This window comes from Tachypleus tridentatus, chromosome 6 (genome assembly GCF_004210375.1).
Source record: "Tachypleus tridentatus isolate NWPU-2018 chromosome 6, ASM421037v1, whole genome shotgun sequence".
NCBI lineage: Eukaryota > Metazoa > Arthropoda > Merostomata > Xiphosura > Limulidae > Tachypleus > Tachypleus tridentatus.
The window spans coordinates 127,636,060-127,663,211 of record NC_134830.1 but is presented as its reverse complement, the minus strand read 5'-3'; the positions used below and the strand labels follow the sequence as shown (position 1 = coordinate 127,663,211).

At 32.6% G+C, this 27,152-nt stretch overlaps 1 protein-coding gene across 1 annotated transcript in view; it reads left to right on the top strand.

Annotated features, from left to right (window-relative positions):
• Positions 1 to 26,922, top strand: part of LOC143253619 (4-hydroxy-2-oxoglutarate aldolase, mitochondrial-like) — a 79,623-nt gene extending 52,701 nt beyond the window's left edge. Inside the window, exons 6-7 of the mRNA XM_076507755.1 lie at positions 13,558 to 13,691; positions 26,398 to 26,922. Of these exons, the coding sequence (XP_076363870.1) occupies positions 13,558 to 13,691; positions 26,398 to 26,547 (284 nt within the window). The 3' untranslated portion in view covers positions 26,548 to 26,922. The remainder of the gene's footprint in view (positions 1 to 13,557; positions 13,692 to 26,397) is intronic.
• The last annotated feature ends 230 nt before the right edge of the window (positions 26,923 to 27,152 follow it).

Below are 27,152 nucleotides of genomic sequence, written 5' to 3'. Positions count from 1 at the left end.
TGGTGTTCCATCACTATCAATGGTTTTTGTGCACATAATCAGGTTCTGCAGTTCTAGATTTTTACTTTGAATTTGCATTGCCTTAATGTAGGTTCTGCTGTACTGTACAAGTTTTCAATTCTTGCACCTCCATTCTCATATCACCCTACTAGTTTCACATGTTCTTTGAGCAATGCCTACAGTAGCAGGTCAGTTGTCTCAACCCAGACAGATTCTTACACCAGAGAAGATGCTACATTGCAAATTTCTGCTGTATTGGGTCTCATTTTACAACTCTGAATGGGGGGTTAGCATCTCATTGTAACACCCAGCTAATGACAATTTGGTTTTCAGTATTTCACCTTTGTGCTTTGGCAATGGATGTATTCCATCAGGGCAGAATGGGCATACAACTCTAGACTTTCCTTCAAATACATGTTACCCAGGATACTAAATATGATTTGTTACAACTCACTGTCTAGTCCTGTTGTTAGCACAAGCTTGGCAGCTACACTCTGGATTTAGCTTCTGTGGTACCTTTCAGAGATTCCATCTCTTCCACTTTTTCTTAGGCCATTTCTGTGGAGGCATCTGTGACCTAACATAGTACATTCAGTTATCAAAAAGCTTAGACTTCAGGCATAGAGATTATGCAGTCTTTTGCATAACATTGAGATTTAATTTCTAAGATTGCCATATATCTGTGTCAGATTTTTGCTTGCCCTGCATGTTGTTAGTTGGTGTATTGAGAGGAGGTTGAATCCATATTAATCAGAAGTGACAAACATACCTCCTTTTTTTGACCCTGCTCTTTTGCAGGGATTTTTAGACATTTCACAATATCCCTGTGGAAGGTGGCCATGGCGACTACCAGTTATTACTTGCAACTAAATATTCTATTTTCATCACTCTCGATTTCTTAAATCACTTTGGGTCCTTGTTCCAAAATAACCATTGTAGTTACCTAACAAGTATATTAAGGTTATAAAATATATCCTCTTTCAACACCTATTTCTGACTTGATTCTCATATGCCATATATCCCATTTACCTGAAGGCTTATTCTTCATTGCTGGTGATCTACATACATCTTTGGTCAGAGCAGTTTATGCTGTTTGTCCACACACCATTTGTCTTTCTGTCTACATCTTCAGATAAATCCATTTCACCAGTTTATCTGATCACTATTTTTATCTTCTACTTCCAATCAGATCTCGATCAGTGAGGGTCTTGAAGGTTTTGCTTCCTGCACTAATGCCTTGAGTGATGCTAATCAGCAACTTTTTACTCTAGGATCTCTTTGAAGATTTGTCACATTTCTATGTCTTTACCAGCTCAGTTGAATCACTCACAATGGGACATTTTGCAGACTGGTATATGGACCTGCCTCAAAACTTTTATCTCATATTACATTCATAATCTGACAGTATCTTCATCTGAGGGTTTTCACCTATTACTTGTAGGTATTGTAACCATTTCTGCTTGATTATACAGAAATGAGGTGTTCCATAAGACCATCTAGAAGCTGACAGAGTGGTATTACTGTGCTCTGTTGAACCACCATTTATAGACTATCATAAGTAAATCATATGGGGATCCTGCTTATCCTCATATGCTGGTCATTAAATTAAATAAATTATGGTCAGTTTGCCTTTGAACATTTAAAGGTTCACCTATTGCACTGTTGCTCAGGGCTACCAAATGTGCATTATCCCTGGTTTATATTAGTATGCTAGGAAATCCTTATCACACCAGTTACTGGAGTAGTGGACAGAGGCTTTTCTTCCAGAGTGGTACTGTGAATTCCTCCATTGTTTGAGAAGAAGAAGAAGTTGAAGGATCTTCTACATGGGTCCCTGGATGTATTTTTTGTAGGTGTTGATATGAGGGGCACCAGCTTATGCTGAAGCCAACGTTTAATACCAGTTTAGACTTGAAGCTCAACTATCCGAGTGGGTTAAGCATGGTTCTTCTTTTTATCAATATTGATTCAGTATATTGTTTATAAAAGAGGGTTCACTGCCTCCTTGTAATTCTGAGTGCAGAGTGGTCCTATCCTTGGTCTTTGGTTGAGCACAGTTGTTTGATGTTCTCCCAATATTTTCAAGGACAAATGGAAACACATGGTTGAGGAGTGAGAATGAGTGATCATAATTCTGCACTGGATGAGTTCTGTTTCCTCAGGTTTAATGAGGCATACATGATCCCATCATTCCTTTGGACTTCTTCAGGCTGAGAAGAAGATTTTCCCATTTCAGTGTTGTTTACTTTCTCATTGCAATTCTAGTGAGTCAAAATGAATCACTCTGAGGTTGCAGGTTGGAATCCACTCAGGTATATATAGTTTGTGGTTCCAATTGCCCTAGCAACCAATGTTGGATATAGGGACCATGGCCCTTTTATTCCATCCCCAAGTAGTGGAACTTTGGCTGTTTGGTTGAGGCCTGTCTTATAGTGATGATAAATCATGTAAAATTCCACCCACAATACAGGAATTAGGTACCAGGTGGAAAGCATATAGTTCTGGATGTAATGCAATTTTCCCATTGGGGTGCTAATTTTTCGTTGACACACTCAAGTACTATGTAGGTGCTTTCTATATGGGTAATAATGCCTTCACCAACCCCTTCACCTTCTAAATGTGAGATTCTAGCTGTAAGTGTATTTGGAAAATTAACATTTTCTTAAATTGAAAATGTATTTGCAATTATATTTACTCACACCCTCCCACCTTTCCTCCTTACTAAGTGCTGGTATTAGTAGCTGAGATTGAGTCACTTGAAAAGTGATAAAGTTATTTGAATAAGATGATTATATAGGATAGAGGGCACATTGATGTAGGTGGAGAGTGTCACAATATAAATATTGCCAAGGGAAATTCAGTAGTATATAAACAAGCAGTAATCAGATCAATGCTTAGATGGGCAAAAGATGAAATCCTGACTGTCAAGTAACAGCTATAAGTGCGAGCGATACCAGGTACGTTTTATTAGAAAAATAAATTTTTGACCTAAAAAAATTAACTTTAGAAACAGGTTATGTGGATAACAATGAAAACTATATCATGAAGTTTTTAAAAATATTAACAAATGTATAATGTTTGGAAAAGGTTTTGTCATCAAAACTTTAAGTTGTTTACCTATACACAAAAATATAGCTACATTAGAAAACAAAGAAGTCACATTATTGAATATTTCTCAATAAATATATTTTTTGACGTTTGGTTCTTTGTTTAAAAATTATGGATTTTAATTTTTTAGTAAATGCACCAGTGGTTTTGTTAATCTGTAGTGTTTGTGAACATGATTTTGTTTTATTATGTTCACCAAATAAACTTGTCATCAAGTCAGTTAAGTTTACTGTTCAGTGAATATAATAGGAGATTATAAAATATTGTGATGAGTCAAACCCTTTTTGTGTATATCTTATTTAGATAGCATGCATAAATCAGTTGTTTAACTGGCTACTTAACTACTAGTAATTGTGTTATGTTTTATATAAATACATTATTAATAAGGGAATAATTTTTTCTTTGTTTAATTTTAAATTTATTTGATTCACAAATCAGTGTAGAATTAATTCATATTTGAAAAACATACAGTGGTGATCATGTTGTGGTATTTAGTCAATATCAGTAAGTTATCTACTAATTAGAAAATGTCCATAAAACTTGTGAGATTTTTTTTTGACAAAGTTTTTTTGCAAATGAACAAATCAAAGGTAGGTCAATAAACATTTAAAAACACAACAAAATAATGTGAAATAATACAAAAAATTAATACCATGTTTTCCTTTTAAGAACTGTACTAATAAATTAAGAAATGCCACTTACCACATACCTCTAAACATGGCTAGAAATGTCTATATGTGAAACATTTTGAAAATGTTTTGAAGTGTTCACCTTACTTACTAAAGAAGTAAGAAATATTAACACTTCCCTCAATTGAAAATGTTTATTTTAATCATACTTACCTTTCTCACTCTTATAGCTATTACTTCACTGCTAGAGTTTCTTTCTTTGTTCGTCTAAGCATGATCTGATTTTTTTCTCACTTGCTTCGATCTCTAATGTCCCTCCTAAATGCTCTTGGTGGTATTTGTCTCCTGAAACTCTCTACCTATACCAATGTGCCTTCTGTCTTAGTACTGTATAAAAGTATCTCATTCACATAATGTTATCACTCTCTCAATCTGCAGTCTCTAACACTGGCTCTTAGTGTGGAGGAAAAGCAGGGGTGTGTGAGAGGAGGTAGGTATCACTGGAAATGCATTTTTGATTTAAGAAAGTGTTAATTTTCAAAACATACATATCTCTACACCAACTTCAAATTTAAATCCCATGTTGATAAAGTCGAAGGGCTGGTGGGGGCATTATCCATATGGAAAGTGTCTGTACTGATCATGGGTGTGCCAGTTGAAGATTGGCATTCTAGTGGGGGAGCTACATCCATAATAGATATGTTTTTCACTTTGAATTTTATTCCTGTATTGTAGGTAAAACTGTATCTAAGTGATCATCACTATAGGCCAGCCCAACCAGTGTTGGAATTAAAAGGCCATGGTCCTTATATCCCACATTGGTGTCTCAAGAAATTGGACTATAATTTATTAGTGGATCCCAACCTGTAACCATGTGGTGATGCATTCTGAGCCATCATAATTAGGACAATAATGTAGGCAACATAAAAGTTGACAAACATCTCCTCCAACTGTATAAGTCTTAAAGACAACATCTCAGATTCTGAATGACAGGATTCTGTATGCCTTATGAAACCTGAAGAAACATAACTCATCAGGCCTGGAATTATGAACACTCATTCTCACTCCCTAGCAATGTGGAAAAAGGAAATTCCATGTGTCCTGGAATTGTGAGGAGGACTTAGAACAACTGTGCTTAGCAAAGGAATTATGTGGAGATAGTGGAACCTGTTTCATGAACAATGTACCAAATATATATATTGATCAAATACAGTGATCAAACAGAAGGATAGCAGATAGCAGAGCATCAAATCTGAACTGTTATTACAAGTAGGCTCTCTCATAGGCTGGTGGCACTGCTACCAACATCTGGGAAAAACATGCAGTTCCTGAGTTAAAAGGCCCCTCACATTGTCCTCTTCTCCAAGAGTGGAGGAATTCAGTCTAACAATGCAGGGAAAACCTTTGTATGTCACCCCAGTGACTGGAAATTGGATGTGGTAAGAATCCACTAGCTCCAGTAGTAGAATCTGGGGGTAATGTACACTGTGGAGGCCTGAGGAAAAGTGCTCTAGAAACAGCAAACTAATCCTAATTTATTCAGTCTAATGAATGTCAGGGATGGACAAGATCCTTTTGTGCTTTACTCATGATAGTTAATGAGTGGTGGTCCAGCACAATGCCATAAACCACATGATCATCTCCTAGGTGGTCTTATGAAACACCTCACTTCTACAGAGCCTGTTGCAACCTGTATAAAGTATCACCAGTTAGTGGTTGCTAGTGCAAAATTGATTTAATAAAAACATGCCAGCCTAGACAACACTTGCTAGAAAGTGGGACCCTGAAAGGTAAAGAAGAGACAAGTGTAGCCATGAAAATGCTCATCCCTCTGATAATCTAGTGGAAGTAGTTAAGATATCTACAGGGAGGTAGTGGAATACCATCAGATGAAGATACTGCCAGAAAATGGAAATAATATGAGATAAAAGTACTGGGTGAGGTCCACATACCAGTTCACACAATGTTCTCCAGCAGGCAGTTCAACTGGGTTGCTAAGAGCACAGAAATGTGACTAATCTGATTATATATGACTCAAGGAAGATTTCATGTCTTAAAAGAGAACCAGAACTCAGGTGCTTTTGAATAGTTTACTATTTTTCTTCAGAAGAATAATGGGTTGTTAATGAATGTGATGAAATATATATGCACTGATGTTGACGTAGTGTAAATCGGATGTTCAAAATCAGTGAGCCTTGAGATCTAGCCAATCATAACCTAGAGTTGTTGGTACCAGGTTTAGTTTGTGCCAAAGATACAAGTACAGTACATAAAAGAATTAAGTGTGATAATGTTTATAAGAAATGCTAACCAGTCTTTATAAAGATAAAATAAAAATAAGATTAAAATAAAATAGCAGCAAAGAATGGTGGGAAATAGAGAAAATCATAATTCATTGCAGTATCATAGAAAAATTAAAACTTGTGTAATACCATTAATATAGAATAAGTTTAATTATGAATTTAGTCATAAAAAATCTTTTTAGAGATATACAAAAATCAACAATCTTAAGATCAAAACTTATGCCATTTGGCATTACAGTATTTAACAGTACGAATCAGTAAGCTTTTTTAATTTCCATGTTTCTGTTAGATGTAAAATTTGTCTCTATACCCATCAATTTGATGTCTTCAAGAAGGTGTCTAGGCATGTTAAAGTGTTTTGAGACTGGAAGTTCTTTGTTTGTTGATTTGTGATTATTAAACACATTCTTGTATAGTTGTATAAGTTTGACCTGTGTATTGGAAGTTGCATTTTTGGCATTAGATTAGCTAAATAATGTTTTTAATGTAGCAGGTTATGATTTTAGTGATTTTTAACAGTTTTCAGCTGTCTTTATCATCAAATGTATTCATTTTTTTATGTATTATAATTTATCTCAGATGAGTCTCCAATTTAACATGTTACAACACTACATGTTAAGATTTCAAATAAATGGGAAAACTGAATTTAGAAGTTAATTACATCATTGCCAAAATGTATACCATTTCTATTAAAAAATGTTGAGTGTGGGACTAAGCAAAGCCTGAGACAGATAGATATATGGAAATCCTGAAAATTAAACCTCATTGCTGCATGAAGAACTGCATAACCTCCATGCCTGAAGCATGAGATTTTGGATACCTGGTTATGATTTAAGATCATGGTTGCCTTCTCAGAGATGGCCAAAGAAAGGTGGTAGAGGTAGACATGCCCTAAGGTACTAAAAAAGCAGAAATTGAAATGTAGTTACCAATACAGTGCTATCAACACTTTTGTAACAGGCTCAGTATAATGTATGCATTAAATATTTGAACTATAACTTTTGATACAGAATATGTCTTCACAAAATTTGGTAGACCTTTAGTAAAGGTTACAAGTTTTTTTTGTACACAAAACATCAGATTTTTAATGAAATATTTTTACTGAGAATTTGTTTTAGAAAATAGTTTGAGCACAAAGTAATTTCATGTTATGATTAAGAAAACTATTCTTTCTACCAAAAATCTCAAATATTATTTGTATAATCTCTTAAAACCTCCTAAATACATTGCAAACATGTGTTTTCAGTAATATTTTGTATTTTATATTTTCTTCTGTACTCTAACTATGTGGAGTGTGTCACTTGACCAACCTCGTAACAATTATAAAAAGATTAGAAAATAAATATAAACTTTTTTGTGCTAGAATGACTACATGTTATAACACAAAAATACAAATGCTTGATCTAAGTAACTTAAGTCTCAAAACACTATATATTTATATATATGTATTTTTTATTATATTGACCTTCCAGTCCTGCCTAACTAATATTACATAACATACATTGATGTTGTACATGTCCACTCATGTTACATATCCAATATATAAAACTGACAATTAGTCTTATACAGTTAAATTTCAATTATTATACATTATATATATGTGTATAGATTATTACTAATTAGAAATAAGTTATTCAACTTATTTTTCTTAAAATATAGAACAATAAATCAAGAAGTAAAGCAAACTTTGAACTTGGATGCTGAGGGACATACATTGCTTAGCCTTTAAAATTTTGCATGTGGAGGATACCAAACAAAATTTTTTAAAGCTTTTATACATAGAATTGAATTACTAAAAAATCATGAATAACTAAATTGATACCATAGAATTCCACTTAAATTTGTTAAGCTTAGTAGTAACTAAGATGTATTTAGATTTAAAAAAATATGAAACTTCAAGCAGACTAAAGACACAATGTACCATCTTGAAATCTTGGTTTGAAAGAATGTGATAACCTTTTCACAGATTAAAATGGCTGAGAAATCCACTAATGGACATTCTAACCTGTTAATTGGTTATTTACGTGTTGTATATTGTAGTAAGTGTATATAAGGGACTGTTTCAAAAAAATGATAAGAGTTGAATGGGCCACTGTATTTGATTCATTACATATGCCATATCTCAGCAAAATAAAAAGTTACAAGGTTCTTATTTTATATTCTTGCTTGTGAATATTAGTGATTTGAATTTTTAGTTTGTACAAATGTATAGATTTAGTATTTTGATATCACAAATTTGTGATTTTAACCAGTGCTGCATTCAACATACCACACGACTCACTAAAATCTGTATTTAGATATGTTTTTTAATATTTATTTTTAAATTAAGAAATTAACTCATATATAATATTAAAGTTTGAATTATTATCTATAATTTGATTCCCAAGTTATGAACATAAATTCATAAAATAATAGTTCAGTAAAATTTTGAATGCAAGTCAACAAATATAATGACATGGCCTTTGGCTTGTGGCCAATCACGAAAGGGTAACAGGACCAAACAGTTGGAGCAAATCATAGTGAACACCTTGAATAACATATAAACTGGATAAAATTCCTTGAGTGGTAATCTCTGCCCTGTCATGATGGAATGCATACACTGCCAAAGCTCCAAGGTGAGGTACCAAAGATCAAATTGGGTGTTCCAGTGAAGGGTCAACCCATTACTCATTAGTGCTTTGAAAGGAGAGCCATTCCAACAGAAAATCTTGCAATCTAACATTTATTCTGTTGAGAAAAATCTGGTTAGTTCAAGATAACTGATCTGTTACTATAGTCATCACCTGTGGAACATAACAAACTAATTGGGTGATATGATAGAAGTGGTTCTGATAAAGGAGATCCATGGTTTGAAAACAAGAAGTCCTGAACCAAGTGCCCTTTGTTGGGAAAGCAAGACACCAATGTGAAATTGTTGGAGTGAAGTCTTAAGATGTTCCCCTTAATAAGTCCAGGTCACAAGGTATTGCCATTTGAAGAGCAAGAAGGATCAAAACATGGTGTAGGCCTTGTTTCTCATGCACAGATCATAATAGTTCATAGAATTCCTGACTTTTGAGGTATTCACTCCATCATTTTAGTGAGGGACACATAAAGATATGATCACTGGATTAAAAGGTAGCATAGGAACTCTTATATTAACATTATTCTGACTTAACCACCCCTCAAAATCAAAGAAAAATTCAGAATAAAGAAAGTGAAAAATCTAATGAATTGATATTTATGATCCCTTGGTTGCATAAAGCACATTGAAAGGACTTTTGGTTATTCCTTTCAAAGACATCAGGGATTTGAATAATACGCACAAAAAATAAAGAAAAATCTGTGCTATAGCTGAAGCTGGATAAGAGTCAGCTGAACCATACTGAGATATGTAATGAAAAAATACCCAGACTGATAACTCATTTATTTGAAGAAAGAATAGGTGTTTCAGCTCTGAAAATGAAGCCTATATTGATTGTTCTGAAAGTAGAATCCATGTGTGATATTTGGACATTGGACAAGATAGTGCCACCAGTAACCAGTCATCCATTGAATGGTATGTGCACAAGGTAGTGGAGTTAGATAGACAAGAAATAGCTTATATGAACTGGTAGAACTCACATGGTGCTGAAGTTAGTTGAAAGGTAAGAACCCTGAACTACCATACCTAACCCTTATGTACAAAAAAACACTGAAAGCAGCAATATGCTGATAGGAGCAATTAAATTGAACTTAGATATCCACAATCCTAGTAAAAAAGGAACAAAAAAAACTCAGATTCAGAAATGAGTCATTTGTGAACCTTAAAGAATCTAATCATTGATATAGACCAGAAAAATTTATGACTGGACACCCATCTACGGTTTCTTTGATCCAACACTCGATGGGAATAAAGCCCTAAAAGAACTAGCATGACACAATTTCCCTCTACTACAAGACCAACCAAACTGTGAGAGCCATAAATCTAAGTTCCAAAATCAGAGGATCTGAGGAAGACTGAAACTCTACAGGTAGGTTAGGTGGATAATGGTGTTGAAGATGTGAATTGCACGACTAATCCAGACTTAAGAACCAGTAGTACCTATGGATCAGAGGGTAAAGTTACTCCACATCCAGAAATTCTCAGAGTCAAGCCCCCACAGATTCAAAAGGCATACAATAATACCTGGAATCTCACAGGGGACTGAGAAACTAACAGAATAGATCAAAGGAGAGGAAAAATTAATCAAAATTCTCCAGAATGTCCAAAATTGCCCGCAGTTGCAGTCTCTGAGCTCCTTTGAACAATAACACTGAACCAAATACGTTTCCATCTCACTATGAATAATATCACTGACAAAATCAACCAAGAGTTACAGTTTTGAAGTGTAATATTGAATTACTGTTTTATGACAGTACATTTAGTATAAATTATAATTCAGATTTTAGTGTTATATGTTAATTAATTTCTTAATTTAAAAGAAGATATGAAAAGAACACAAATACTGATTTTTGTGTGGCATGTGGTATGCTGAATGGAACATTGATTCAAATTATATATTTGTGATGTCCAAATACAAAGTCTATAGTTTTGTACAACTTACAGACTCAGATTACTGAAATTGAAAAGGTAGAAAATAAAATAAGAGCTTCCTCTCTTTTCTATATGCTGAAAAATTGCTCATATTCCAAAAAACACAAGCACACTGGTTCTGTCCACTTCTTTTCATTTTTGGAAACACTTCCTCATGCACACTTCTGTCTTTGTCATGTGAATAACCGGTCAAAAATCCAGAAAGTCCCTCTAGTGGCTTTTTCAGCCATTTTGAAATATTATGATGTCAATTCATTCTTTTGATCCAAAATTTCAAGCTGGTAAGTTAAGCTATTAATCAGCTCAAACTTTTTCCAGACAAAGTAATCTTGTTACTACATTTGATAAATTATAGTGGAATACTATGGTATTGAAGTGGTAATTTATGGTTTTTGGTTATTTCAAACCTAAAAAAAAATTGTCATTTCACATCCTTGTGCAAAATTAGATAGGCTGAGCAACCTATGGCAAGAAACAAACAAATTCACAGTTTGTAACTAGAAAAGAAAGTTGTTTGCCACACTTTTTTATTTACTGTTCTTTGTTTTAAGAAAAATAATTTTAAGAACTTATTTGTAAGTAGTAATAATATATATACATTTATAATGTATTATAAGTGAAATGTGACCAAATACTAGTCCACTAAAACTCAGTCAAGATAGGTCATTTTGTAAAGGCCAGTTTTATATTTTTGAATATGGTAACATATTGCACATGCCCCGAATCAATGCAACTTCTGTAATGTTAGCCAGGTATGACTCTAAGTTCAATATAATAAAAATAATAAATATACATATAAATGTGTAATGGTATGAAATTTAAACTATAAACATTTGTGTTTACATGTTATAATTTGTAGTCATTCTAGAATAAAAAAACCTAATTTATATTTATTTCCTATTTTTTATGGTGATTACAAGGTTGGTCAAATAGACAGACCCCACATAGAATAGAGAAAATAACATAAAATATGTCTTAGTGAAAACAAATGTTTAAAATGTATTTTTTAATCATAACAGAAAATCATATTTCACTTGGACTAGTAATGAAACAGATTTGATATTTACACAAATAAATTTTAAATAAAAACACATTATTAAATTATTTGATTTGCAATCTTTACTAAAAGTATACCAAATTTTGTAAAGTTACACATACTGCATAAAAATTATAGTATAAATACTTAACTCATGTACATTACACCAAGCCCTTCACAAAAGAGTTAAACCAGGCACTTGATGATTTTCTCACTGCCCCAAAACCTCCATTAACTTTAAACTTATTGGTGTCAGTGGGGGTCTGGTGTGGAGATTATTGGCCATGCAGTTTATAGGTTTGTTATCATTAACATATTAAATTTTGCAGGTAGCTCAGCCACAGTTTCAGTCTTCCTTTGGAGGATAGGAAAATTAGCCAGCTACTCATTGTCATCCACTGGCCAAAATGTCACATTTTCTTCTGGAGTCTCAGAAGAATGAAAATGATTGTTTGTCAGACTAAAATTTTGACACTAGATGGATTGGTTTGTTGACTTCCTTAAAAAGTTATTAAACATGCTTTTAATGAAATGGAATGAAAATTAATTTTTTGTGTAAAAAAAACAACTGATAAGAGAGTCAATGTTTTCATCCATAGAGGATAGAGAACAACTCTCTTGTGAACTATACTGAAATAAAGATCTTAAAATGTAAGAATAACCCAGAAAAGGTTTTCTTGTGAGAAAAAAAAACCGCCAGAGTCAATTAGTTTTGTATCCAAGAAAAGTAACTACAGTGGAGCGCCATTAAGCCACAGACGAGTAAACCACGAAATCACTTAAGCCGCTGTGGCAAGTCTTGTGAGTGAGGATTATCGCGGCTCACCCCTAATTTAAGAACGTGTACAAACGCAGCTTACGAATTTAATCCTGGATTTATAACTTCAAGGGGATACTTAAAAAGGATTTGCTTTAATTTGGGAAATAAATAAAATGTATTACAATAGAAATTGATCGTTAATCTACCTTATCCGCTCTCTATGTCAGCTTTATGGAGGCCGCCATTGTTACCGAATCACACCTCTCCATACATTAAAGTTCATCCGCGGTAAATCCGTGAAAAAAGTGATCAATAATTAAAGTATTATTTTTAATTCGATAATCCGATATAATGATCACGCAATGGCCTGGATGAGGCTCCTCGGTGGAGCTGTTGGTGACTTTGGCTTTTCAGTCACAAAGGTTTAAGCCGCGATTAAGCAGGTTGACCCCCCAAATACCGCGGCTTAACGGTGCTCCACTGTATTAGTTATTTTGTTCTTCATATGTTGTTTATTCAGGTAATAATGAAACTGCTTTACTTGGAATTGTTCTTTAAAATCAAATAATGTATCATCTACACATCTTCTGTATAAACTTGTTATGGATTCTTCTGAACAGTCATCCAACACACTTTTTGTTTTACACGTGGATAAAGATTGGTCACACAAGAAGTTAACTTTAACTTTGTTGAAACCTCACTTTTTTATCATATAATTCATTTTTTAAAACAAAACATCTATTTTGTAGTGACTTCAAACATACAAAGTATATCAAGAGTGTTTTCATTTGTATAACTTAAGATTGATGCTCACATAAATATCAGTTAAAAACTTGTAATTTTTTATCATATTATGCGTTTCATTGAAGCATGTAGATCTCTTCAGAATTATTATTTTTGATGTATGCACTTATAAATATATAGAGAAATACACATACATATATGTGTGTGTATATATATATATATATATATGTGGTATGACAAAATTAATTTTTCACACTATTTAATTTAATTAACATACTCTTGCCTAAACATTGAGAGTAAGTGCGATATTATAAATATTTGTCTTTTTCCATAAAGATTACTTAAAGAAGAGATAACATTTTGGAAGTATGCACAGAAGTGTATGATTAAGAAGGTATATTTTTTCTAAATTATCTTTTAAGGATGTGTTGGAGGAGTTCTAGCCTTAGCAGATGTTCTTGGTGGTCCAACATGTGAACTATTTGAACTGTTCCATAATGGAAACATGACAAAAGCAAAGAAACTTCAACATCGGTTAATAGCCCCAAATTATGCTGTAAGTATAAAAATTCAAATATTTTTACATTAATTGTAACCATAAAATATTTAATTTAAAAAAAAAGTACCTTAGAAATATTCTTTGTTAAGTAAAACAGAAAGAAAATTTTATAACTCATATTTTCAAACAATTTACATTAATACAAGAATAGTAATGTGCCAAGTAGTAAACTGTTTGCTGTGATAACCTATAATAATAGTAGTGTGCCAGGTGATAAACTGTTTACTGTGATAACCTACAAGAATGTTAGTGTGTCAGGTAATAAACTGTTTGCTGTGATAACCTACATGGTCTTTCTTGTGATCATGTTCCTGGTAATGTGCTACTATATAACAGAATTGATTTAAATATGAAAATATTTTTCCATTTTAATTGATTTATACTCATGTTATGCAATTATTTAAAAGACTTAGCATCCTATCAGAGAAAAATATAAACCTTAAGTTAATATTTCACTTTGAAATACATCCTATCATTCTGTTACAAATTAATCCCTAGCTTTGCTTAACTTTAAGTACAAAGCTGCACAGGGTCTGACTATAAGCACTGTGTCCACCATAAGGAAATACTTTTCATTTTCTTTATTTATATAAATGAACTTGTATATTGATATTTGTATAAGGTATTAAACTTACAAAATAGTGTTCTTGGTACAGTTTATTTAAAAAAAAACCTAAAGCTAATAAATTGTTTAATATTTATTTTCTGAATGCTGATTAAACCACATTGTTTCAAAACTCAACAATAATAATTTAATGAGCCTATTCTTAATTGTAACGCATAAGCAAGGCTCCATTAAAAATATTTAAACATTACTTTTGCAGTGTTTCCTTAAACATGAAATAGGTATGGGTAATTTATTTTTATAAATATCTGTGAGATTATGGTAAATCCAATAAAACTGAATTAATTTTAGAGCAATCTGATATCTCTGCCAAATAACAGGAGATTTTCTCAAGAAACTGATAATGAAGTAATGCTATATCTCTGAGTTATTAAAATGAATGAAATACAGTTTGAACACTAAGTGTAACATGGACAATCTGTACTAAATCACATGTAAAACAGAAATACAGTATATGTACTTATTTACTGGCAGGAGATGATTGTTTATACTGGATCTTCTATCTACTAATAGTGAAACTGAAACCATATATTAGACTGACTAAATCCAGTATTCCTTAATGTGCAGTAAAGCCATAATTTTATGGGCAGAACAAGAATTATCTACTCAAGACTAACAAAAAAGCTACATGTTATGTGAAACCTGCACTGTTATAATGATAGAAAATAGAAAAATATTTTGCAAGTAATAATCTCTGGTTAAGGAATGCCATAACTTTTTTTTGTCCCTGAAAACAATTACATACAAAACAGACGTTACAACTCTTAAAAAACTTATAATAAATACCTTTAATTTCACCGTGACAAATACCATTCAACAACAAATAGAAGTCACAATTAAAAATCCATTAGCTCAGAAACATATTCTAATAATTTTGTTAAAATGAAACTTCCAATAATGGCACCTTACGTGTAATACCAAAATAAAACCATAATATAGATGTAACTACACACAAATAGAAAATGTTTAATAATAGAAACTTACAACTATGAAAAATTGGGTGCAGTAGAATTAAATATGTAAAACAGAACTTTTATTATTAAACACAGGCTAAACACATAATTTCACACAAAAGGAACTTGAAATATGTCAAATACATAGTGAAAACACCCTTCAGTATTGCCAACCACAGTTACAATAGCAAAGACATAGGGAGTATGGTTTTACAATCCAGCATTTTCTTAAACTGTTTTGCAAGATATAGAATTGAATAAAAATGGTAACAAACCTTTTATAATAGTAATTAATATATACTCTTCAAAAAAAGAAATGCAAAAGGCAAAATTTGAGACAAATTGTTAACAAGTTTATTCTGGGTAGTTCTGTATGACATGTGTGAAACTTTGCACATTCACTGCTGAACATCCAAAGTCTGCAAAGACGAAGTCCATGCTCACTAGTTGAAGTTTAACATCACTCAACATCAATAACAAGTATGCCCCCCGTGAGCATCAATAACTGCTTGGCATCTCCTGCCCATGGAAGCGATGATATGAAAAATCACATCCTGTGGAATGGCTGTCCACTCAGCCTGCAAAGCTGCTGCAAGCTGAGGTAGAGTCTGTGGTTGAGGTTTTTGCCGTCACAGATGTCGGTCCAACTCATCCCAAAGATGTTTGATGAGGTTTAAATATGGTGACCTGGAGGGCCAGGGAAGAACGTTGATGTTGTGGTGTCTCAAGAAGACAGTGGTGAGTCGGGCTGTGTGAGGATGGGCATTGTCATGTTGAAAAACGTCGTTGACGTTCACCATAATGGGTTGCACATGGGGCTTAAGAATCTTGTCGATGGTTGCGTACGGTCTGATCGGAAATCCTACACAGCCCTGGTATGGTTGAGGCAGTAGGCGTCGCAGTGGTGGTCCTATCCGAAGGTGACATAACCAGATGTAGCGATCTTTTGCAGGCGTGGTCACGAGGTCTGCCAGATCGTGGACAGTCACGAGTTGATCCATGTTGTTGGTGACGATTCCATAGCCTTGTGATGGTGCTTGGGTGGACATTCACAGCTTTGGCAACATCTGATCGAGATTCACCTGCTTCCAAGCGACCAATGGCGTTGTTGCGTTGTGCTTCAGTCAGTCTTGGCGTAACTATATTGCGTGTCGGTGGCTTAACACTGAGCTATGGAAACCGAGAACCCATCACTTTTATAGGGATTTTGCACATGTTGCACTTGCAGAACATGCAGATCTCTCAAACAAATTTATTGGACATGCGTTTTGGCGAAAATTCCGATGATTTTCTCCGTTTTCAAAGTGCACAACTTTTATTGCCATTTTGGTCTGACTGAAGTCATTGATCATGTCTTTTATGTGTGACATCTACATACACCAAGTTGTGGAATGATACCATTATGTTATCAATAGAGAAGGGTAATGTTTCATGTGTTTTATGTGGCTTCATTTGTGCTCACTACTTCCCAACTCATCTGACGAAGAAGAGTAAACCTTTTTTTTTTGCTTGTTGGATAGTAATAATAATAAAAATAATACAAGAAATCCATTGTATATTCACTAAAGTAGTACATGCAATTTACATAATGGATAGATGTTTCTTAAAGTCATCACCTTCTATGCTGGATATCCTTGAGAGAAACATTTTAGCAAAAACATTTGGCTGGATGTTACACTAGACCAAAAGTAGAGCCCAACAACAACATTTAGGAAAGCCTGCTAGTAACAGGAGATATATTATTTTGCTAACTTTTTATCATTGGTAGCTGATTGTGGTGACATTTTGTTTCTTATGGTTGCTGCAACATATAGTTTTCAGTGCAGCTGTAGAAACTTGATAGTTTAAGCACAGAGAATGAGACATTATTGCCTTAGGTGGTTAAGAATTTGACTGTAAATAAGAAATGTCCACATTTAAAATACAATTTCAAATGAATTCCAATTAGTCAAAAGGCTGGCTAGGTGGGTAATTTGAAAAATGGTAATAACATCCCAGTTACAACTATTAATTCCCTCTAAAAACAACTTTTTGAAGCAGAGTAATCAACAGATTACCTTAGTCAAGCAACATTTGTATGTGTGCTCATACTCTAATCACCTATGAAACTTGTATTCTTAGTGCTCATGAACCTTTTGGTTCACAGGCCTTATTTGGTCTCTACTTGACGAGAACATTAATAATGATGTTGGCTTCTGTTGTTGTTCCTGTTGTGATATACATGCTTACCCTTTGTCCCAGGTTTATTTCTAACATTACTGCCTACTTCTTGATAAACAGTTCTCCATTCCAATATGAAAGAAATGGGGTCAACTCAGTAAAACTGGATCTTACACATTAGCTGACACATGTTAAACAGTACCAACCTTTACCTTTGACCAGTAGAATCCATTTGTTATTGTATTACGTGGTTATTAATTCAGTCAAGTCACTTAAGAGAATTTGAGATAGCTACTAAACTGTCTTCAATGGTACATGAATGCTTCATACTTCCTGCTGTTAGATCTGGTCACATCAAGGCAAAGTGTAAATATTGTAAGCAGACTCTTTTTGCTTCAGGAAGAACCACTTCTAATGTGCTATCACATCTGAAAGCAAGCATTTTTATTATTTATTGTTAATATGAACTATATCCTATGGAAATTATACAATATAATATAAGTAAACAAAATTTGTCATGGATATTAAACATATTTTTTGCTATTCATTTGTTTAGTATTATATGTTTTTAATTATTTTTATATTTTATTATAACAGATATTTATTATGAAGTTTTTATTTTTTCTTATTATAAGCTATATTCCATAGTTAAACTAAGTTGCTCATGTTTTGAACTATATCTATAATTTTTATTTATTATTATATGTACATATATATTTTTTTAATATAAACTATATTCTATGTTATGCAACCAAGATGTACTTTTGAATTTCTAGTGTAATCATGAGGCAGAACTACTGAACTTTACATATGGCTCTGGTGCAGCATCCTACAATAGCAGTGTGCTGTATTGAATCAACTAAGTATTAAATCTAACATGCTCGTCTGAAGCACATTGTGCTCACAATGTTGATATAGAGCAGGTTTGATGAAGTCAAACAAAAAAGTCATCTCTCTACTGCAAGTTGCAGTTAACATCAATGTTACTGAGGATATCTGGAGTAACAAACAAAAATGCAACTTTCTTGAAATCACTGATCATTTTATATTTGACTGGAAAATGAAAATAGTTACATTGACATGTCAGTGTTTCAAGGGGCATCACATATCCGATAACAACAGCTGTATATGATGACATAAATCTCATTAACATTAACAACAAGATGTCATATGTGACGTCTGATAATGCATCTAACATCATCAAGGCTGTCTGCTTACCTGAATGTGAACTACAAACACTACCTAGTATCAGAGATCATGATAGTTCATCTTCAGATAATAACTCAGAAGATGAACTTTTGATTGAATCTGAACCAGCAGACACTTAATCCAAATTTCTTCTTGAACATAATCTTTGCTTTTCCCACATGCTACAACTTGAGGTCAGAGATGGCACGAAAAAGCTGGACCACTGCTGAAAGTAATTTCCAAAGCATTGGCCATTATGTTCTACATTGGAAAACCTATCTATGCAAGTAACTGATCTACTTAAGGTAGTGACCATAGTCCAGTCAGTTACACCAACATGATGGAACTAAGAAATTGAGATGATTAAGCCTTTATGGAAGATTCTTCAGAAAAATTTGAACAATCAACTGGTACATCAAAACTTACTTTTTAGGATCAGACCAAGCTTGCAGATTTGGTTATCATCTTTTGGCACCTCTTTAAAAGGCAACAGTTTTTAGCTTAGGGATAGTACATTGTTACCTCCAGTTATGCAGTGCTATATGTACCTACAGGCTGATGACCAAGATTAACAGCATGCAGACCAGATATAATTTCAATCTTGTCTCAACATTGAAGAAATCTGTTAATGCTTGGCTGACTCAATATGAATGACAAAGTGTCTTCTGCTTTGCTGCAGCATTGTATCCCAGATTTAAATTTGACTTGTAGTCTAGGGATCCAATAGAATGTTCCTGCAGCAGGAAGTCAAGACAGTCTCCTTAACAAATAAACCCACAACCATGGAATCAGAAGAGGACTGTAAAGTACCCAGGTAGCCTTGGGAAAGAAGCAAGTCCTTTAATTTCTTTGCTGCCTTAAAAAAAACTCCAGCTACCTCATCTTCAGAGGATAGTGTCATGATTTTAAGTATAAGGGCTGGGAATCTTCTATGATTTGTTAGCAATAAATTTGAATAATGAATGGACAACACTCAATTCATTTGTTTTAAAATAATAAATTCAAAACTAGTCAAATGTAATCACAAATATTCTTTACATTATAGGATATCACAGTTGTATCTAAAAACTCTAAATATTATCTTTTAGTTTCAAAAATCCACACACATATTGATTCACTTACTTTAAAATCCAATCGACAAGATAAACAGTTTTCCTCTACTGTGTTTTCTACTGTACATTCTATGATAGATTCATTTATGTTACTCTGTGGATTATCATTGTTATATCTCAAACTTTAAATAATTGGCCCTTTTTGTCAAAATCCACACAAATGGGTTCAGTTATTTTAGATGCCCCTTGACAAGACAAATTTTCTTTATCTCTTAGACATTGAAACTTACTTTAAAATAATTACTTACACATTCACTAACTTCATGTTTTTAAATTTTTTTTACTGAACTTTCTCTTCACTCAACATGGTCTTGCTCAGTCAACTATATATATATATATAGAGAAAATTAAAACTGATAAAGTTAAGTAAACATATCAAACAACTGGCCATATTATTAAATAAATTACTTAATATTTTACATGATAAAATTAAAAATGTAAGTGTTAATAGTAAAAAACATACTTTTTGGTTAATAGAAAATAATCAACCTATTTTAAAATATCTAAAAAGCTGTAAACAAATAAATAATATTCAAACATTTGATTTCACTACACTGTATGCCACAATTCCATTAAAAGATTTAACCTTTGTTTTAAATTCATTAATATTAAGTTGTCCAGCAACAAATGTCATTTTTGAACTGCAAAGTTTGGAAAAGTATAAACCAGTGTTGTAAAACATGCTTTAATCAAAGTAAGCACCATTTGCTTCAACATATTTGTAATGATGCTGTTTATTCCCCTGCTGTAGAAATCAGAGTATCTGTGGTCAATGAACTCCCTGAAAGCTTCTTCTGCAGCTGCCTGGTTTCAAAAGCACTCATTGCTCAAAAAGTTGCCAAAGTGCTTTAAAAAATGAAAATCTGTAGGGGAAAGGTCTGGGGAATAAGGTGGGCAAGGCAGAACCTTGATTCCCAATTTATTCAATTTTAGAAGCATCATCCTTGAAGGTCTCATAATGCAGATTTTTGTTGATCTTCAGTCAGCTCATGTGGAACCCAATTATCCAACTTTTTCGTCTTTCCAATCACACTCAGCTGGTAATGCTTGATTTACTTGTGTTTAGCTTTTCTGCAATCTCATGTACTGTTATGTGAGGGTCTGTCTCAACTGTGTTTTCATCTAAGGATGGCCTCCTTCCATGACCTTCGTGGTCTTCAAGATTTTATTTCCATGTTGAAACCTATAAGTTCAGTAACAGATCCACAGCCGATTACCTGTTTGTTCTCTGTAGTTTATGTGGCTTTACATCCAAGTTTGAAGTCATAGAGGAAAATCAGATAAAAGTCCTTGTCCATACTGCATTGGGGCCTGCAAAACTTACTCTTGAGTAGAGATGAAACAGCAGACAATTAAGACACCTTGAAAACGACAATTGTTGGATTAAACCAACCAACAATAAGTTACTCAGTATTCAGCTTCTAAATGTCATCATGAGATTTCCAACATTTATTTCTGAACAACCTAATAAAACAGTTCTGTAAAGAAAATTTAGAACCAAAAACATAAAAGATATATTACGTTTCTGTATTCACAATAATTATATATTTTTCAATAACCAGGTTGTTAAACAAGTAATAGGAGTTCCAATGGGAGTTATTTATGCTACTTGTATAGCAAATTTATATCTTTACTATTATGAAGATAGATTTATTGAAAACTGCACAAATCTAGATATTTTAACTTACAGATATATAGATGATTGAATTAGTATAAATAATCCTGAAATAAATAATATTATCAATGCTATAATATATATTTCAATATCTAATACAGAAATACATTATTAAGATTTAGAAATTAAAATAATTTTTAAGGATACCAATATAAATATTTTTGATAAAAGAAAAAAATTTGCCTTTCCAATTTATGGTTTACCCTCTTTTAATAGTAATGTACCATACCTTTCTGTTATAAGCATTATAACTTTGCAATTATCAATACTGTAAAATTTGTAAAAAATTACAATATTTTATCAGTAATGTTGAAATGCTGATACAAAGATTAATAGTTAATGGATTTAATAAAGAAACTTTAAATAAAATCATTAAACTATCATGTAACAAATATAAGAAGGTCTTAAATAAATATAAAGAAATAAGAATTAGTGAAAGTTTACTAAAAATTTCTAATGACTGTTTTTAGTTATGAATAAAGTCATTTCAAAACTTGGCCCTCCTTTATTTTTTGTATGCACACCTTGCCTCATATAAAGGCTTGTTCAGAGCATGATAGTAACAGTAGACTTAATAAATGGGTGGTGGTTGGGTCCTATTCTAGCTTATTTAGATAACTGAATGGCACTCTTCATACTAGTATAATTTGTTTACTGGACTACCAATTACTGCCTTTCTACCATAATGGGGGCTGAAATAATAACTTCAAGAGGTAAGTTTTTAATGTACTTACCTCCTTATTCTTATTCTTCAATTAATTTTTTCTTCTTTATTTTAGAGAGCAGTCACCTACCCACAACTGTTTGCAGGCAGTGAAGGGTGATATAGATGTGGGACATTGTGGGCTTGGGCACCCACATCTCACTCTTCTAATTTCTATATCTATTGCTACTTTATTTTATTTATGTAAGACTGGCAAATGGAGGTTTAGGCTATGGGTCCTACTTCTGCAGTCACTTCCAAAACCCCAAAATATACATTGTATATCCCACATTATAGTTTGTACCCTAGGATCTTTTTAATTAGTACAGCATTTTTTGTTTATTATTTTTTATTTATTTTTGTTTCAATGTGTTTTTAGGTTATAACAAACTAATATATATATATACATACTTTGAAACACCCACACATGATTCTTACTGAGTTACATAACAAAACTTGTCATAGCTATCACCTTTATAACAATTATTTTTAACTCTCTTGTTATGAAAAGTAAATTGAATATATAAACATTAAATAATAATTCTTAAACTAAACAGTCTTGTGTATCCAAAAGATAGAGATAAACACTTATTATAATGGTCCTTGCATTTATGAAGAAAGCAACTCTCTAGATTGTTGGAAAATCCATGAAAAAGAAAATTCCAACTCTATCTCTACTAGCAAAATACTGAGCGTTTCAGCTTTCTCTTCTCTCATTCATCATTTGCTTAGCACCAGAAGCAAAACCCTTAGACCTGACTGCTGTCACTTCACTGATAAGACATTTGAGAAATTGATGTTCATAAAGAAGAGTGGATAGTTATAACATCTACAAGTTTCCTTGAAAAATATATTTTATGTTCAAAAACTTTGTTGCTGCATTTTGAAAAATAAAAGTATTGAAATGTTATTTTATTATTTGCCCAAATTTTGTTTGGTTCAATTTCTAAAAAGTGTTTCATAAATAAAAGTATTGAAATCTTGTCATCTGCTGTTTTTACATTATTGCATATTACATGAAAAAGTATTCATGAATGTAATTAAGTATGCATTCCTATGTATTCATAAAAATATCAAGTATTTGTATTAGGTTTGTGATCTCTTGTATACACCCAATCCCTGCATTGTAGTCTATATATTGTATTATGAACATCACTCGTTAGCTTTAAAAGCAAAGATTGTCATTTATTTTTAGTCTCTGAACTTACAGCCTGGGATTAGGTTTAATCCTAGTCATGTTAATTGGGCTGTATAGACTGTCAGAGCTGTAACACACGTCGATATGTGGTACTTCCTCACCTGATGCATCCTTAGCTCTATCATTTCTTTACGTATTTCAAATGAGGCACTTTGTCTCTACCAGTGCATCAGCCATGGAATGTGCAGATTGAATTGATCAATGGATAGGTCTCAACCCATTTAATGAAATAGTTGATGACTCCAGTACATCTTATTCCATCTTTAGGATTGAACCAGCAACATCTAGAGCTATTCTCTCTAGAGGATAGTTAAAAATTCCTTTCTTGAGTTCACCTTATTTAGGCCAGCTAATGTGTTCAAACCAGCATGTTATCATATTGTCAGAGCTCACCAACTACTTCAGTAAAATATGGTTCACTCATTCAAACAGTAAGCTTTTTAACTAATGTGTGTTTTACAAAGAGTACAACTGCAAACAGTTCTTTTTTTTCATATAATATTTACAATCAAGAATTTGAACATATAGTTAGCATATGCAGTTACACATTTTATTCCATGAACTGTGATAACCTGATTAATTCCACTATCACTGGTGTAATTGTCTGGTAAGAACTCATATTTATGTTGCAGATATGCTAACAATTTCAGTGACTGAAATGCTTGTTTAAATAAGGGTCAATGATGATGAAGCAATTTTGGTAATGTTAGCTACAAACTCTTTGTGCAAATCTAAGAAAACTGTAAACTTTGGTCACAGAATGAGGCCAGTCTTGCACCACTTTTAATTTAGTTGGAGATTCATTTCCTACCTATAATATTGCAAAGAAATTTCACTTCCATGCACATTTTCCTGGTTTCAGATTTAAGTTTTTTTTTATTCTTATCTGTTGGAATATCATTAGCTGAGATGAGGCATTTAACCCATAGCAGCCCTTTCATTAACAACCAGTGTGACCTCTATCAGCCTCTTGAAAGTGGTGGACTTGTTATAAAGATCAAACAATGTGATGCAAAACTTTCACAAGCCATTCTTGCTGAAAGTTTAAAGCACTCTTGGGTTTGGTCTTGTCATCCAGCTTGGGTTGTCAGTATTTGGGTATCAGATCTAATTAATGTACTGAACACGTGAGCCATTCGGGGTATTTTTTATATTTATGAAAGAAATGGGACAATCAGGTAATAATAATTTTTTAAAACATAAATGTTTACTAATTGATAACAATAAAGGCTTGAGTCATACTTAAAATTTTTGTTTCTGTTATTGCTTTGAAATTAAATTTTTCTGCTGGCAACATGCGTCATTATTGTTTATTTCCTTGATTTGATGAAAAACTTAACACAAACTCAGCAAATTATATGTGCTTGGAAATATCTGTCCATTATCTATCATTAAGCAATTATTATTATGTGTTTGTGTCAGGTATGTACTTGGAGAAGTTTGCTCCAGAACACTGGCCCATGTGGACCCAACTATTCATATATTTGTAGTTGTCAGCAATCCTTTTGAGAGCAAAAACATTTTCTCAGGTGATTGTGCTCTCATGTAACTGAATAGCCCAATTCAAGATGCACATTGTTTGGAATATCTCTGGCAGATAATGCTCAGAGGAAGAGAATGTTGCAAAGAAGATTTGGCTTCTTTCCTCTTTTGCTTCATGTTTTCACGTCGATCAGTTTCAAATGTTTCTATTATGTAATCCTACTTTCAAGGATTTGCAGGAATGTGAGTTGATTTGTGACTAATACATTTCAGAACTCAGTGATAAGGTCTCTACTCTTTTAAATTTACATCAGTGACATAGATAAAGGAATCTCTAAGAAAAAGATAGAGAACTGATTTGATCACCACACTCTTTAGTTCTAATTGCTCTTTGCACCCATTCCCTCCCAAAGTCACTTGCCAAGCCTGAGTGGAAGCTCTTTTAGTTTCCTAAAGTTAAAGTGCCTGTTCTTTGCACTTTTGTATCTGTTGCACTGTTGGTTGAGGATAACATTTTTTTTTCTGAGCTACATATAGGAGTAGATGCTTCATTTTTCTCTTCCAGGAGGGTAATATCTTAGCAGAGACATCCATAACACATAGGTTGTGGCATGTAAAGAGTGGTAGGACTATGATAACTGTTCATTCACTGGATATTAATGAAGTTCCATTACAATGCCAGAAGGTGTGAATGGCATAGTAGGATGTGGGCTGTCTGCAAGGAAGTCACTACAGCTGCAAACACAGGCTTCTTTCTCTTTTATAACCAATTTGAAGTAACCATTTTTTACAACATAATGAGAGAGACTACTTCAGTAAGAACAAGATCTCTCATATCCAAGTAATACAATAATTATTAAGTAATAATAATTATTTCACTTGATAATCCTCGCAACCTGCAGAGGCTCTTTCAGGATTTGATTAACCATGCAAACGTAACTTCTTTACAGAAAATCACTGGAAAGAAATGTAAAACGTGTATATGTGTTATATATGTAAATGAATGTAAAATGGCCTTAAAATGTATTACTTATATTGAATGAAACATGATGATTATTAATTTGAGAAAGTTGACTTAATTATAATTTTATGTTGAAAGATAATTTTCTGTATGCCAATGACTTTTAAACACTATCTTGAATCAAACAAGTGAAAGTTTTTAAATAATGTAATAAGACAAAAAATCTAAAACAAAAGTAAGTATTTTTAATTCTTTCTTAAAATATATATATCACAGTGAAAACTTTTGAAATTTTAGACCTGTGGATTCATACACATATTACATATAAAAATAATGTTTTATTTTCACAAGATACATGATCTGTGGAAAGTACTTTTGAAGTTTCAAATTATTTCCTTAAAAAGTATGTCAATTCAGTGCATCCAGGTCTCATAAAGTTAACTAACCTGAACAATTTTAGTGTCCATTAATAATTACATGCAGTTTTACAAGCTAGTTTTTCCTATTTTTATCCATTCATGTACTTGTCTGTATATCTACATTATTAGATGTTGTTAACGCATTGTCTTTACTGTGATAAGTATTTATTTACTTAAATATTGAGTTTTTTTTTAGATGTTCATTTTTATTTAATTATTTGTACTAGGTAACTAAAATATATGGGATTGCTGGACTGAAGACAGCTATGGACATTTTTGGATATTATGGAGGACCAACACGATCACCTCTTTTACCTTTGACAAATGAGGAGAAAGAAAAACTAAAATTGTATTTTAAAGACGATGGTTTTCTGTAAGTTCTTTGTTAATGTCTATTTTTTGTCATACACAGCATTGGCATTTGCATACTAAGTGACAGCTAAATAATATTTAGGAGAACTCTTGTGCAATGAAAATCATTTTATTGTATAAATAAAATATAACATGAGGTTTATAGTTTTTTTTATTTGTGACATACTCAAATATTATAAGTAATGATGTTTTTATTTTATCAGTTGCATTTATTTTTCAAATAAATAACCTGTTTTAATGACTTAAGTAGTATGTTGTCTATCAATCAGCCAATTCAACATACTAAAATGATGCTTATTATAGTATTTTGCACTCTGTATGTTATAAAACAGAGGACATATGAACTTCAAAACCAAGAAATAAAAATTTGTTACTCTTAATTTTGGTTTTAATTGACTCTTGAAACCCTGTAGAAACACATAGTTTTGTAACTACTTATTATTTTAATGAATGACTTTCTCAATTGTAGGATATGTAGCATAATAATTTTCTCTATTTTGTTATTACAGTTCTTTAATGCTAATTTTGTTGTTTATCAAATGTGACAAGCTACACATTATTTATGTTTATATATCAATACAAAAAACAGTAGAAATTAACTATCAATGAT